This window comes from Meles meles, chromosome 1 (assembly GCF_922984935.1).
Source record: "Meles meles chromosome 1, mMelMel3.1 paternal haplotype, whole genome shotgun sequence".
Lineage (NCBI taxonomy): Eukaryota > Metazoa > Chordata > Mammalia > Carnivora > Mustelidae > Meles > Meles meles.
In genome coordinates, this window is record NC_060066.1 from 191,340,561 (window position 1) to 191,356,250 (window position 15,690).

General features: G+C 49.4%; 1 protein-coding gene across 1 annotated transcript in view; it reads left to right on the plus strand.

Annotated features, from left to right (window-relative positions):
* LOC123926444 (CUB and sushi domain-containing protein 2-like) overlaps positions 1-15,690 on the plus strand; it is a 596,474-nt gene that overhangs the window by 300,911 nt on the left and 279,873 nt on the right. Inside the window, exon 7 of the mRNA XM_045980312.1 lies at positions 13,244-13,321. Coding sequence (XP_045836268.1) covers positions 13,244-13,321 — 78 coding nt within the window. The remainder of the gene's footprint in view (positions 1-13,243; positions 13,322-15,690) is intronic.

A 15,690-nucleotide genomic window follows, 5' to 3' on the forward strand; every position in this document is an offset into this window, starting at 1 on the left:
CAGGGGGGAGTGCAGATTCTCAGGTGGAGAGCAGGGCAGCGTGTCCCTCCCAACCCCGGCTTGGAGGCTCTGGCTCCGGACAGCAGTGGCCCATCACTCACCTAGAGGGGTGGGGGGCAGCCCCCGCCACCAGGCCCCCAGGACCAGGCTTTCTGGCCTGAAACTAGGGTAAAACTGGCACTGGAGGCAGAGACCTTACCTGGAACATCTGGGACCTTTCCTAACAGCTTCATTTCCTTAGCTCAGGGTAGCAGGACACCTTTGAAATATTTAAAAAATAAACCCAAAAGCCACCCTGGTCTGATGAGCTTCACAAAGCCTCACTCCCAGAGCTTTCCTGAAAACATTTTTCCACTGCAGACCGTGGGCTTTTGTGGAAGCGAAGCACCTGTCTGGATCTTTTTGTTGTATTTTCCAAAATGGAAAAGCAGAGATGATATTATCATTTTATCTGGTTAAATAGATGCCAGGATTTCTACTATTTCGGGTGCCTGAGTGCCTGTTGGGCATGGTCGTGGGGTACAGTTTGATGCCAGACAATGGGGGACAAGAACCGAGCTGTGTGGCAGTCTCTAGAAGACGAGGAGCATACCTGCTGTGCAGGAGGCCCGGACGAGGCCCTGTCCCCCACTGCCCTGCTGGGGTCCCCCCTCAGCACAGTAGCAAAATGTGTTTTTAATTCCTACATTGCAGCTGAAGAAGCCGAGGCTCAGAGAGGTTTAGTAACAAGCCCAACACACATAGATCACACAGGTTGTAAGTGGTGAAGTTGAATTCATTCACAGGCTCGTGTGAGTTTTCTGCAAAAGCAGAGAGCCTTCTCTGAATGGTGTCTCGAGTGTCTTACCTTTCCCATTTAACTGGTAGCTTTTTAAACTTTATTTGTTAATCTCATCCCACCATAAAGAAGTACATTTTCCAACACAACCCAGTACACACATCTATCTATAGAACTAAAAAGAAAATGTCACCAAGTGGTATTTACCCTTACGAAGCATGATGCACCCTGAAAATTTCCCATTTTTAATGTTAACTGCAGCCTCGAAGTGAATTTCACAAGTCTACAGCAGCTAACAACCCACAGTCTGAAAATCTGCTTTAGTGATGAACTTCTCAAAAGCAGGCCCTATCTTATCCTCTTCTGTCTCCCCGAATACAGCTCTGAGCAGGTTTTGCTCATTCCCGTGGGCCAGTGTTTCTCGAGGGCTTTCTCTCACTTCAGGCTTCTGGCATTTACTACTTTACCCGGTCCTAGCAGTGGCTGTGGGAAGGAGGGCCTCCTCTTAGCCTCGCTCTGCAGGTGAGGAGCCAGGGTTTCCGAGAGCCACGTAACTGGCCCAAGGTCTCATCAATGGAGTATGGGAGGCAGGATTTGCACGCCAGCGGTATTCACGTTTATAGATAGTGGCATATATACTGTGCTAATAAATGATTCTACCCTGGGAACTTCTTTTTCTAGTGTTTTCCAGACAGGGGGCACGTGGTACAAGCATATGCAATAATCAGTTAGTAACTCGGTTGGCGACTCAAGCAGGGTTCCTCAGCCTCAGCACTGTTGACATTGTGGCATGGGGAGCTCTTTGTTGTAGGGGACTGTCCACCGCATTTTGGGGTACTCAGCAGCATCCCTGGCCTCCATCCAGTAGAAGCTAGATGCCAGTAGCATCTCCCTCAACACACACAGTCATGATAACCAAGAAGTTTCCGCACGTGGCCAAATGTCCCCCCCATACAGAATCACCCCCCATTGAGAACCACTGCTCTGAAGGCAAGGAAACTTGGAAATGACTAAAATAATCTGCTTGGCGGCTTGCAAATACAGCCCCAAAGCCTGGCAAAGATAGCTTTTAGTCAGGGGACCTAGCAGGAGATAGAAGACATCCTGCCCAGCTTTCTGAGGAGGGTTTAGTGATGGGACATTTTACAGAGGATAGGATGGGATTAAAGGTCCCCAAAAGGATGATGAGGCCCTCAGGGACCACGCAACAGGGAGGCCTTCACCGTGGTGGTGTGGGGGCAGGGGGCAGAGGGAGTAGAAGATAAGCCACCTAGCTGAACTGAGGAACCTGACCACCGCCAACCCACAGTGCAGGAGGAGGGGGCCTGGGAATCAGTAGCCAGAGCAGGAGGAGGAGCCCAGAATCAGTAACCTGATCTCTCTCTTCTATCTCCCTCCTGTCTGCTGTGCCTCCCATCCGCCAACCCAAAAGGAGGGAGAAATAGGGGAACAGAGGCCCTGCTGTGGCCCCCTGTGTACCTGGGAGGCTAGGAGCCTTGCCGGCGGGCCCCCTTGCTCTAGCAGTGTTCAGAGCAGGACAGAGAAGTGTGAGGACTGGACCGAGGGACACCTCAGCAGGGGGTCAGTTTCCACAGCCCTCAGCTTGCTGGGATTAGTCTCAAATGATTTATGGCACCTCAGGGCTAATCATTATAAACCCCTGAATGGATTGATGAACAATTGTTTTTTCCTTTTTGTCCCCAGAAACCAAATCATACATTGAGCAAATAAATGAATAACCTACAACATGGCATATCCCATTCCCATCTCAGTCCAAGGAGAACTTAGGGGTATTCCTGGCCAGACAGGATGTTCAGTACTACCTCAGGAAATCAGGAGACCAGAGTTCCAGTGTGAGTGTGCGTCTGGCTGGCTGTCGGACCGTGGGCAAGCGTGCTGAATTTCAAGCATCTTGGTGTGACATGGCCATGTGACACCACAGAAAGGGGAATGCGGCTAGGCCAGGCTCTGCTGTCAAGGAGAACAGCTTAAAGAGAGGAACAGGCGTAAATCTATAAATTGTGCGCAACCAGATAAGAGATACAATTGCGGCCTGGGAAAGGGTTCTAGGATTAGAGATAAAGGAGCAGTTAGTTTAGCGGGGAGCACTTAAGCCCCAAAAAAAGGAAAAGGAGGCAGCAACATCAGTGAGGGCTCCAGGAAGATGCCACGCAGATAGTGAGGAACATTCCAGGTAGAGGGAAGGCAAGAAAGGGCTAAGTCTGAGGAGCCCCAGAGACCTGCGTGTCCAGGGAGGAGCTGGGCCAACTACAGCCCGCAGGCCTGACCCAGCCCTCTGACTGCTTCTGTATGGTCCTGAAGCTGAGAATGGCTTTTACGTTTGTAAAGACTGAAAAAGGAAATCAGAAGGTTTCGTGACACATGAAAACTGTATGAAATACAAGTTTTTGCATCCATAAATAAAGGTTTATGGAATACAGCCTTGCTCATTCATTTATGAAGTGTTGAGAGCCTCCAGAGCGCTACTAGGCTAGAGCTGGGCCGTCTACAGCTGAAACATGACCCACAGCCCAACTCGTGCACTCTCAGGCCTCTCTCCCCAAAAATATTTGCTGCCCCAGCTCGAAGCCTGCCATCCAGAGCGCAGGGCAATGGTCAAGGCAGTGAGCTCTGAGCCCAGAGAGGGAGACAGGGCTAACACTGAGAAGCTGCACTGAAGACAGGAGATCAGAGGTCTTTTACAAGAGTTAACAGAAGTTTAACATATGGGCCCCTGGGTGGCTCGGTCAGTTAAGCGTCTGCCTTCGGGTCAAGTCATGATCCCAGGGTCCTGAGATGGAGTCCCACCTTAGGCTCTGTGCTCAGCAGGGAGTCTGCTTTTCTCTCGCTCCCTCTGCCGCCCCGCCCCCTCCCCCCCCCACCCCGCTCATGCTGTCTCGTACTCTCTCAAATAAATAAATACAAATCTATAAAAAATTATTTTAAAAAATTTAAAAAAAACAAGGGAGACATGATCATATTTTCATTTCAGGAAGATCTTTGACTACTCTCAGATGAAAATGAGAGGACAGTTAAGAGTCTCGGAGAACCTGAAATCTCCAAGAATCTAGGCTTTAGGCAGAGGCAGAGAGAGACTGGAAGAGGCCTCCCCACGGTCACCTACCTGGACTCGTGGCCTGTTAGATCTGGGAGTGAGAGGGGTGGAGGAAGGAGGCAGGGCATTCAGAAGTGAATTTTAGGTTTCTAGCTTGAGGGAACAGGTGAAAAAATGACACTGTTAATCAAGGTGGCCTGGGGCAGAGGCACATGAGGGTGGATTTGCTTGGAACATGTTGATCTACATTGATACTGGCGTATCGGGGCTTAGGGGCCATCTAGTAGGTAGCTGGTTGGTCTGTCAGTCTGTAGCTCAGAGAAGGGTCTGGGCTGGAGAGAGAGATGTGAAGACTCAAGGCAAAGTAGAGGCAGAGGTCACCGGTCCCCTCTCGGGCAGGAGTCCTCTTCAAATGTATGTAACATGAGAGGAGGGAGCCCGGAAGAGTGGTTTTCAAAGTGGGTTCCTTGGAGCCCAGAGGGCTTCTCCCTGCAGCTGTTTTGATAGGGACTGAGTGGGTGGGGCTCTAGGTTTGCCCCCACCCCCACACCATCAACTTAAACCAGAGCAGTTCCTCTTTGATTTGTTTTGTGTAGTGGGCATTTACCTAGAGGTGTAACTGCAGATTCCTATACCTGAAATGTCTGGCAATCACAGAATTGGAAATTCATTAAATTTCCTCCAGTTCTGGGAGACCACTGAGGTTATATAATCAATCCTTCTGCCTCCAGGCAAGGAATATTTTCAGTCCTTCTTGCAGTGCTAATTGCTTTCTTGCTTTCTTTTCAAGCCTGCAAGGAATGACATTGAGAAGACCCTTTTTAAATACCCCCAGAGGCTTATGTTCACAACTGGTGAGGGTCTTTCCTGGCAAGGAAGAGAGCATACCTCCCAGCTTACTATTGCCCTCCTGGTCCGTAGAGAGGGAATGGTATTGACCCCCATGGGGCTAGTGGAAATTGAAGGAGGTCCTGCTAAAATATCTGGCATGTGGCAGGTGCTCAGGAATTGGAACCCTCAGGCCTCAGACTGCACCAGCCACCTCTACTTCCTATTATAGGGGGAACCCCTTGTGCAGTGACAGGTAGACCTGGTGGCTCCGGCTCCTCAGCCATGGGCTCTCTGCCTGTCACTCCGACATCACGGTTACTGTCCAGTGCTCGACCCTCCCTCCAGCCAAATCCTAGCCTGACTCTGCTGTTCCTCTCACTGCCTGTGTTGTCAAGTGAACTCTGGGAACCAGGAGTTGGGAGATAACTCCACAGTGAGAGAATCACCTCCTCTGCTTTCTGGAAGTCTGAGACACTGAGTCTCAGTTGTCTGCAGAAGAAACTCGAACATTTGAAACCAATTTGCATACATTGACATGCTTTTTTTTTTTTTCATTTTATTTATTTTTTCAGTGTAACAGTATTCATTCTTTTTGCACAACACCCAGTGCTCCATGCAAAACGTGCCCTCCCCATTACCCACCACCTGTTCCCCCAACCTCCCAGCCCTGACCCTTCAAAACCCTCAGGTTGTTTTTCAGAGTCCATAGTCTCTTATGGTTCGCCTCCCCTTCCAAATTTTTTTTTTTTAATAAACATATAATGTATTTTTACCCCCAGGGGTACAGGTCTGTGAATCGCCAGGTTTACATACTTCACAGCACTCACGATAGCACTTACCCTCCCCAATGTCCATAGCCCCCTCCCCCTCTCCCAATCCCACCTCCCCCCAGCAACCCCCAGTTTGTTTTGTGAGATTAAGAGTCATTTATGGTTTGTCTCCCTCCCAAGACATGCTTTTTATAGTAACAAACCCAAGCTTCTGTTTGGGTTTGAGCCAAAGTGCCTCAGGCAGCCTATGTCCATGCTCAGACTCTTCTCTCCAATTCCTGTCTACCTGCTGAGCTGCTCACCCTTGCCAGCCTCATTGTTAGGTTCTGGATATCCAGGTGCCCGCCACGAATCGCAGGCTTGCTACTTCCAGGCTCAGGAGCCCAGAGCCCAGAGCCCCTGAGGCCAGGCTTCTAAACTCAATCAAAAGTGAGTCTGAACTGAAAAGAGCATGAACACAAAATATGGCACCCCTCACCTCGCCTGCTTTCAAGGGCAATCCAGTCCTTTTGCCAGGAAATGAACTCCAAGCACATATTCCTCTAACAGTTGGTCATTTCTTCATCCACTCAGTCATTGGATGGTTCTGGGAAACTTCTGTGTGCTTGGCTCTGTCAGTCACAGGTCACAGACCTCTAAGCTTGGGCGACATTATAGCTAGGAGAACAGGACATGACATCAAAGTAGAAAAAGGGCTTCAACCGATGCCCAGATGAAGTCTTGTAAGGGCAGTGACTTCTCCCTGAGGTGGAGCCACAGTCACAGAGAGGAGATAGCCTTTGAGTCAGGCCTTCGCCAGCGAGAGGTAGCCAAGCAGGGAAGAGGAGAAAAAGACATGCCAGGTAGAACAAAAAGCATTGCCCAGGCCATGAAACCAACAACTGATGGCCATAGGAATTCCCTTAAATACCTTTCTCCTGGTCATTTTCTGACTTGTCAGAAGTTGTCTGTAAAGACCACCACACAGCCTGTTAACAATGGCAAAGCACTAGTCTAGAAATTAGAACATTCCACTCCCATACTGCCTGCCATCTCCCCCGCCAGGATCCTTGTCTTCTTCAGGGATTCCAGTGGCTATGAGGTTTGCTGTGTTAACCCACAGGCCCCACCAGCAGCACCCAACAAAGTACTTCTTACAGACTTCTGTTGGTTTGTACATTTTACTGCCCATAGTTGGGTTGATGATTTCTTTTTCCACCATATTCAAAACGCAACCCAGCATAGTGTAAAACCAGCTTCTGAGGAGCTGTACATTATTTTCTAAACTGTTGATAATCCTTCCTTTCCTGGATTTTTGACAATGGTTGTTGGTGGCGTTTTGAGTGTTCTCTTTCCATTGTTGCTATACCAGTTTTTTGCTCTTCATTAGCTGGAGCAGTGAATTTAAGGTGGGAATGCGCCAAAGCAAGGCACCCAGACAGTGCCTTTTCCAGCAGCAGGTCTTGGAGCATTCACTGTATCTTTTACTCCTTCCTTTCATTCTCTTCCACGTCACTTGTCCCGGTGACCTTCAGCACAGCTCTGCCATCTAAAGTGTCACCAGATGTCCCTGGAGCTTTTCTTTTCCACGGTCACTCGTGGTGATTACCTGGATATTTCTCTTTTTGAATCTTGTCACTTCTCTCTTGCAAGCATGTGCCATCATCTTCAGTTACAATAACCTTTCCAATTTTTCCTAAATCATGAAGCAAATGATCTTGAAAATTCAGAGCCTGGCTCTCTTTTCCAAATACCACACCATCAGTAGCAAAAGCTTTGTTGGTTCTTTCCCTGAGACCAGAACCTGAAGCTTGGGTTGCTATAATTGACAAGGTGACATTTACCCTACTCCGAGTGAGTGTACTGAGGGCACCTTCAGCAGTCATAACCTCAGACTTTCATTGGGCATTGGTGGTTTCAAGACTGGGTACCATGGACCGGACACCGGAAACCCTAAGTATCCTGGAATTTCCACTTCCAAACTATTGGTGTATTATTCAAGTAGGGAGGGATGTAATCTTCGGCACCTTCTGTGCCTTTGATTCCTGCTTCAGTCCTTCAGTGTTTTCCTGCCCCATATTCCAAGGATATTCTTCAAACTCCTGTGATTTCGTCAGAAACGATATTGCTGATTTGTCTGTCTCCGTTTGCAGAAACTGTAGCAAACTGAGCAATGTCTTCAGAAGTTATCACAGCTTTAGGCTCTTCGTAAGTTTAGGAATTGCAGTAACAACACACAACATCACACCTTTCCTGATTTCCATTAGATTAACACCTTTGCTCATCTTCTCAAAGCCTTCCATGGCCATGGAGCACTCCAGTACAGTGGAAACAGTGATGCCACCCCAGCCTCCTTATTTGTGTGTTGGCAACATCCTGGTCAACGGTGGCACAATCGTTTTATATTTATCCCTCACCAAGTCCACTGACCTGGCAGCCGAAACCCCAACTTCCATTATATCGAGGCTTTCTCAGCTCTTATTCCATACCACTGCTCTTTCCATTGTTCTTCTCCATAGTAAGAGCTTCAGCATCTGCTAAAAGGTCTGTACCTTGAAGCATTAGATCTTGGGCATCTGCAGCAAATTTTCCATCTTTGGCATAATTCTGAGTGAGGTAAGGAGCGAGTGTGCTAGACATTGACTTTGTCTAGCAAAGAACTGTGAATAATGAAAGCATATGTGCAGGGTTGGTGGCCAAGCAAGAGGCAGGCCATCAGTGACAAGGGAGGGGCAGGGTGCGCGCCCACCAAGTTTTCTAAGGGAAAAATCAGATTCTAGTTTTAAAAAGATCATCCTCTGCAACACTTTCGGGGGTGAGTTAGGGAGAGTGAATTGGTGAATAAAATCCAAGCAAAAAAGGGTTCAGGGCAAGAGTGGCTTAGAATCCTGAAAGAAAGATACACATTGGGTGATTTTTTTTCTAAGACTGAATGAACTAGGTTCGGTGACAGAACAGGTGTGGGGAGATGAAGGTATGGTCCAGCCAGTCACACAGCCGAGTGGCGGGGAAAGAGGAGTGATCAGGATTAGCACCGGGGCTCACCCTTGTGAAGGGAAGTCTGACTCCTCTGGGAGGAGGAGAAGCTGCAGGTTCCCTCCACTTTGTGATTCCAGAGCCTTGGGGACAGGTTTAGCACCTCCCCTCCTCCACCAACAGGTCCTTGTCTCCTGCTAGCTCAGCCCAATAACTCATGCTGCAGACTAGAAAGGAATTTGTATTGCCAGATTCTTCTAGCTAAATGTGTACCATGTGTCCCGCTAACCTTTACAACAGCGGGGAAATGTCTTGTAATTAACCAGAATATAAAGGATGAATGGAGCAGCCTGGCAGTCTCCTGTAGTCATTATCATTCGGAGGAGATGAATGTACCTAGTAAGATTTCCATCAACCAGTTCAAGCCAGCACTTTTCTCTGGGAGTCCTGATTTTGTTCACGGTGCAAAAACATGTGCCAAAGGGAATTATATTTTGTATGTGAGTGTTTGGGGCCACGCATACCCAAGGGCACAAATTTGTTGTGGGTGTGCCCATTGTAGACACAGATGCATATGTGTGTGGATCTGTGTGCAGGCACGTACATATGGGCATCGAGGTAGCCGGGACTGTGGAGCTGGCCCCAGGCCCCGTTACATCTGCGGTGCATCAACGGTTACAAAATCCATTTTAAAGACCAGAACTTCAGTGTAATATCATTGGCAGTACACTGTGGGCGCTCCCCGAATGAATGAATGAATGAATGAATGAATAAACAAATGAATGAACAGATACATGCCAGAAATTCTCTAGGTTCTTGCTACTTTATCCTGCCTTTCTGATTGGGTCTGTCAGTAGCATACTGTGGAGATCTAGAGGCAAAAGCCCTCTTGTTCTCTGATGCTTTGTACCTGGCCTGCCCTGGTCTGCCGAGCTAGCTCTTACTAAGCTCATTTTGTGACTGCTTTCCCATGGTGTTCCTTTTTCCTTGATCACTCACCGCCCACTTGGTCAGACTCTTTAAGAGACAAATTGGTTGTCTATAATTCAGGGTATGACAACTTCCCTGGGATTGCTCAAAAATTGAGGCCCCGGCATATATGCAGGCGATTTCTTGATGTCCATATCCCCACTAATGTGGATCTTGCCAAGAGCTTACCCCCCAAGCCAAGACCACTTTCCTGATCCATTCATCAGCTCCCACTAGGGTATGGGTCCACTGTATGGGCTCCCCTCCCCAGAGCCTGGGCCTGGGCCAACTGGGCCTAGCTTACGTCCTTTAGAGATTGTGGTGTTGGTGTGAGGAACAACCATCCAGAGAGCAGGACCTCTGCCTTCCCCAGGCTTTTGTGTGGTGCTCACAGACAGCACCTCACAGACAGCATGGGCCATGCACTTCTGAGACCAACTCAGAGGAGTAAATAGTCCAAGGTTTATATGTAAATTAAGAAGCCCCCTGAGGCTTCTCAGGTTCCTTCTCATTCACTTCTTCTTACCGCTTTAGCAAGTTCCATCCTGCAGTAAGTAGCAGGAAGGACAGAGTTCATTCCTGCTGGGGAGGATGATGACATCAGCCACCGCTAACAGCGGCCCAAGGGTTATAAAGCACTGACCTGGTAGGTTACACAGCCCTTCTTGGGGAGGGCCGAGTAAAGTAGACGGGCACAGAAATTAGAAGGATTCCTTCTGGAGCCTCTTCCTGAGTGCAGCCTTGAGATGAGAGAAAGAAGGGCTCCCTCTTAACCATGCCCTCATGCCCACCTGCCTCTCATTGACCCCCTTCAGCAGCTGCAGGGAAAATTGAAGGAGCATTTACCCCTGGAATGGCATTCGTGGTGCACCGGCCCCTCCTCACCTCCCTTCTTCCAGAGAACACTAGGACAGGAAACGAGGGAACTGGGGATACTCTTACCTCCTCCTTCTTGGCCAGTGCCCAGAGTCATCTGCACAGACCTCCCATAGAGTAGACCACACTGGGTCATGGAGACCCCTCTCCCCACCCCAGCCCCGGTGCCAGGGCATCAGGGAGAAGAGCTCGAGCTATCCCCACAGTACGGGGACCAGCCCTGTTCTCTTAGGGATGACTGAATCCAAGGAATTTCCCCCCTGCTGCACTGTATTAGCTAGGCTTGAATAATGCATGTTTCCCTCCTAATACCCTCTGTTTGATAATGGGTCCACGTTAGTGTTCATTGGAAATTTTCCTGCTGGATACACATGGAGAGTAATGCACATTTATAAAAAGGCTTTGAATGCACGTTGGGAAGCAGTGACTCCATGGTAGTAACTGAATTTGATCAGGCATTCAGTTTAGCAGCTTGCCTGGGAACAAACCCTTTGGGAGCTTTTTGATATAGGCAGATCTGGGGGTTGTGGGGGTTTGGGGAGATGGGCCCTTGCATGCCTGATCACTGTGGGCTTTAGTTTCGGGACTGGCATGTTACCTCAAGTGCAGAGCAAGTATGAGTTTTTCGGGACTGAGCCAGGGCAAAGGAAAGATTCTGGAGATCAACAGTGCAGGGCTTTGGGGATGGGATGGCTTTGGGGGCAGGTCACAAGAGAAGATGCTGAGGTTCAGCCAAGGCTGCCTCCTGGCTGTGTGACCCATAGCAAATCGCTTAAACCACTCTGAACCGCCATGTGATTATCTATCACATAAGTATAGTAACCACAGGTCAAGGTCGATGGATGTGTAAGGAGCAAATGAAATGATAATCGAGGGCCCACCATGTACCAGGCTTTATTCTAGGCATGGAGGAGGCACCAGTGAACAAAACAGACGAAAATCCCTGCCTTCCTGGAGCCTACGTTGCAATGCGGGGGACACAAACCAATGATCTTGTGTGTTAGAAAGTTAGGGAGGTAAAGTAGGGAAGGGAGCTGCGGAGCCTGGAGGTGCAGTCTCACTGTAATCAGTGGTCAGAGAAGGCGTTTGTTTCTGCAGGGAAGCGGGGTTTGCACAGATGCTTCCAGGGAAAAAGGGAGTCACGAAGATACCCTCAGAGAAGAACATTTTAGGGAGCTGGCAGGTAGAAGCAGGAACACACTTGGCATATTTTAGGAATACCAGGGAGGCCCGTGTGGCTGAACAAGAGTGATTAAGGTTGAAGATGAGGGCAGATGGGACTGTGCAGGTCACTTGAAAGATGGGCTTTTGCTTTAGGAGAGGCAGGTTGCCACTGAAGGGTTTTGAGCAGAGATATAATATGGTCTGACTTGGGTTTTGTTTTTTTTTTTAATTGACATATAATTTATTTATTTTTTTTAGGGGCACGGGTCTGTGAATCATCCGTCTTACACAATTCACAGCACTCACCATAGCACATACCCTCCCCAGTGTCCATTACTCAGCCACCCCATCCCTCCCACCACCCTGCATTCCAACAGCCCTCAGTTTGTTTCCTGAGATTAAGACTCTTATGGTTTGTCTCCCTCTCTGGTTTTGTCTTGTTTCATTTTTCCCTCCTTTCCTCTCTGATCCTCTGTCTTGTTTCTCAAATTCCTCATATTCGTGAGATCATATGATAATTGTCTTTCTCTGACTGACTTATTTCGCTAGCATAATACCCTCTAGTTCCATCCACATCATTGCAAATGACAAGATTTCGGGTTTTTGATGTTTGCATAATATTCCATTGTATATATATACCACATCTTCTTTATCCATTCATCTGTTGATGGACATCTAGGCTCTTTCCATAGTTTGACTAATGTGGACATCGCTGCTATAAACTTTGGGGTGCACAGGTCTGACTTATGTTTTAAAAGGATCCTTCTGGCCTTTGTATTAAGAACAGGCTCTAAGGGGCAGGGAGGATGGGAGGTCATGACAACCAGGGAGAATCACCAGAGATTTCCATGTCAGACATGGAAACTGCAAACTTGGGATCCACTTGGAAGGGTTTGAGGGATCCTGACAGATCGGGTGTGGGTAGTAGGTGTGAGGGAAACAGACGAGTCGGGGATGCTGACCTGACTAAAAAACTTGAAAGGCATTTAGCCCAGGGCCTGGCACACAGGAAGTGCCTGGTCACAGTTGCTGCTACCACTGCTGGGCACTCATCTGAGAGGGCTGAGCCACCGGCAGGGGCCAGCAGGGAGAAGGCCTGGGGGTCTGGGACAGATGCATCGAGCAGTATACCCAGAGAATGGATGAAGCCCTTAGAGGCCAGCAAAATGTCTTGGGGACCTGGGAAAGTCAGACAGAAAGGAGGTGGATGGCTTCAGAGGATTGGCCTTTGGAACAGTGGCATCCTGGCTCTGAGGCCTTTTCTGTGCTATTTAGCAAACTCCTGATGAGCTGTGGACTGGACTGAGATGGGATCAGAACCCATTTCAGTCATCAGGGCACCACCTGAGCCAGACACCATCCCCCAGGGACCTCCAGGACTCCGCTTCCCCTGCCCACAGTAGGTCGGCTAGCATAGGCTGGGCTCAGCTAGCCGACTGGCTCTGCCCCATATGTTCCTCATCCTCCTGGGACCAACCATGATCTCTACCAGGGATGGTCGGGATGTGAGAGGACAAGCCTAATCTGACAGGTACTTTGCAAGCCTTCAGACACATCAAGACCTCCGAAATTCCAGTTGCCGAGCCCAAAGTCAACCAGTGAGGGAATATACCCCACCTTTTTAATGGGAAGAACTATAAAGTCACATTGCAAAGTGTGAGGATATAGGGAGGGTGACAATTTGGGGGGCATTGCTGCAATCAAGTGCACCTTTTGCCCAGAGGGATTTCTGGCTTTGACCTACCCTGGAATATCTCGAGCTAAGAGTGGGGATTATTCTAGAAGGACCCCATCCCTAGTCACCGATAACAACTAAAATGGTTTTCCCTCTTACCTCCTCTCTAGTCAAGAAGCAAATTGAGTTGAAGTCTCGAGGTGTGAAGCTGATGCCCAGCAAACACAACAGCCAGAAGACATCTGTGTGTAAGTGTCCGCCTGCCTGCTCACCTGCCGGGCCTCTTGCTTGAGGTCAGACCCACTGGCGCTGTGACTACAGGGAAGCCAGATGATGCTAGAATGATTTCCCTTCAATCCTGCCTCCTTCTGTCTCGGGTTCTGCGCATGGACACACTGATCTAGTGGCCAGTGAGCAGCCCCAGGGTCTGACCTTTGCCTCCTCCTCCACCTCCTCCTCCTCCTCTTCCTCCTCCCTGCACTTCCCTCCCTCCTCCTCTTTCCCTCTCACTTCCCATTGTAACTGTAGTCCAGGGAGTCATTACTGCTACATTTCTTTCTTTATTTTTCCTTTTGAATCACTTCCACCTGCTAAAACCGTCCTCTTTATGCTCCTTGCCTAGGAGTCAGTAACCCCCAGCTGGGATCTTGGAGGCTGCAGGGTCCCCATTGCAGCTCCCAGAGCAAGATCCTGTTCCAGGGTCCCTGGACCTGGCTGGGCTAGAGGGTGGGCTCCTGCATTCAAGCCCGTGGGCCAGTCAGTGCTGGGGTCTCTCTGCTGGGGCATGGGGTGATTTTGTCTATGAGAACATGTTTCTGCTATTGGTGTTTGAATGATTAAAAGGGGAACATCTGATGCTGGGGAATGGGCTGGAATGTCACCCTAGAAACAACTGGTTAGAGCCTATGCTAAGGGACTTTTGGGCTAGTGTGTAAGAAGGGGTTCAGGAAGATTCTGGGCCACCCCTGGAGGGCTGGACTTGAAAGCAATGGAGATTTTCCCAAGAACCCCTCAGGTTTTGTTCTGAAGTTGAGTGTAGGGAGCCTTCCGTGGTTAGGGACCCTCAGATGACCAGCTTTCTGCTTTTCCTTCTCCTGCCCTTCCTTTGCCTTTCTGCTTCTTTCTCTCCCAACCTTCCCACCCTCCTTCTTCCACATCCTCTCTGCTGTCTGCTCCTTCTGTTTCTCCCCTTCATCCTAACTCTCTCCTTTCATCTCACCTCCACATGCTCACTTCTCTTGAGGGTCTGGAAGTACTTCCTGAGAGGGATGGAGAGCAGCCGTCGGTGGTTCCAGAGCTCTGTGCCATGTGTGTGGCAGGGAAACAGGTGGGGCTGGCTATGGGATTTTTCTCTGGTCCTTCAAGTCTCTGGGGACTGTCATCTCTGACATTCTGCCCTTGATGGCAAAGGGGCAGCCAGGAGCCTTGTTTCTGCATGAGGGTGCCAGGGGAAGGAGCAAGGAGAACCAAGGGTTAAACCAGGAGTCTGCAGAGCAGGCTTGAGCCACAGCTCTGGCCCTCACAGCCTCATTCCTTTTGTAGCCACAGGAAAGGAGATGAACTGAGGTTGGCGTGATTTCGTTTCAGAGTTTTCCCTGGAGTCACCGGCAGACTTCAGGGACATGGCCCAGATTTGAGAGAGCAAGTTTTTTACTCCAGGCACTAGTATCTCAGTCTCCAAATCTGTGAAATGGATGCAAAACCTTCCCTTCCCTTCTTCCCAAGGGTGCTGTTGAATATAGGATGGGCCTTCGTGACCTAGGACTTGAGGTCCGTGAACTGGCTAAAAACTACATGTGATGTTGCGAGTGTACTTTGGGGGAGGGGGCATGTGTTTCATTAGCTATTCAGATGCCTGAAACTCCCTCAGAAAGATGAAGAAAGCTTATTCTCGTGAAATAATGCAGGAACTCTGAAAAAGATACACATCACTCTACTACAAGACACGGGTCTCCCTCCTGAGATTTCCTCAGAGACAGATGGGTTCACAGCTACACTGTGTGGAAGGCAGGCCACCAAATGTCTGCAGGTGTCTGGCCCTTGGTGGCCTACCCACACTCCCTGTGGACAGATGTCCTGAACTTCAGGGGAAGAGTGGACCCCCCGACCTATCCCAAACCCTACTTACTGCCTTCACTGGGTGGTCCGTGGATATCACCAACTCCTGGCCATCAGTCCCGACTGCCCGCTTGTCCCTGCCTCCTTCACCTTGGGTGGAAGGCACTGCCTTTCTGAGCGTGTTTCGGCTTCTTGGAGTAAGGCCTGCTCTCCCTTTCCTTCCATCCCTCTGTAGCCAACAGCGAACCAATGCTACAAACATAAGCAGCTGGTTTGAATGGCCAGGAGAGGCTGGGATTAAAGAAAGAGAGGGGAAAGCCCTCTTGACTCTGTCATTCACACATAAAGTGTTCAGTTCACGGGACTTATCTTCGCTTGTTTCCCGGGGAGCCTGGAAGTCCTTGCACTCAGGCCTCCCAGGAAGACAGGTCTTGGGGGACTGTGGGTACTTACCCTGGGCTGGTGACTTCCAGGATGGTGCCTGAACCTTACTTCCAGCGGCCTGATGAAAGGGGGTGTGGCAGGGTTGGCTGCACATGTGCGGGGCTGGGGTTGGGTA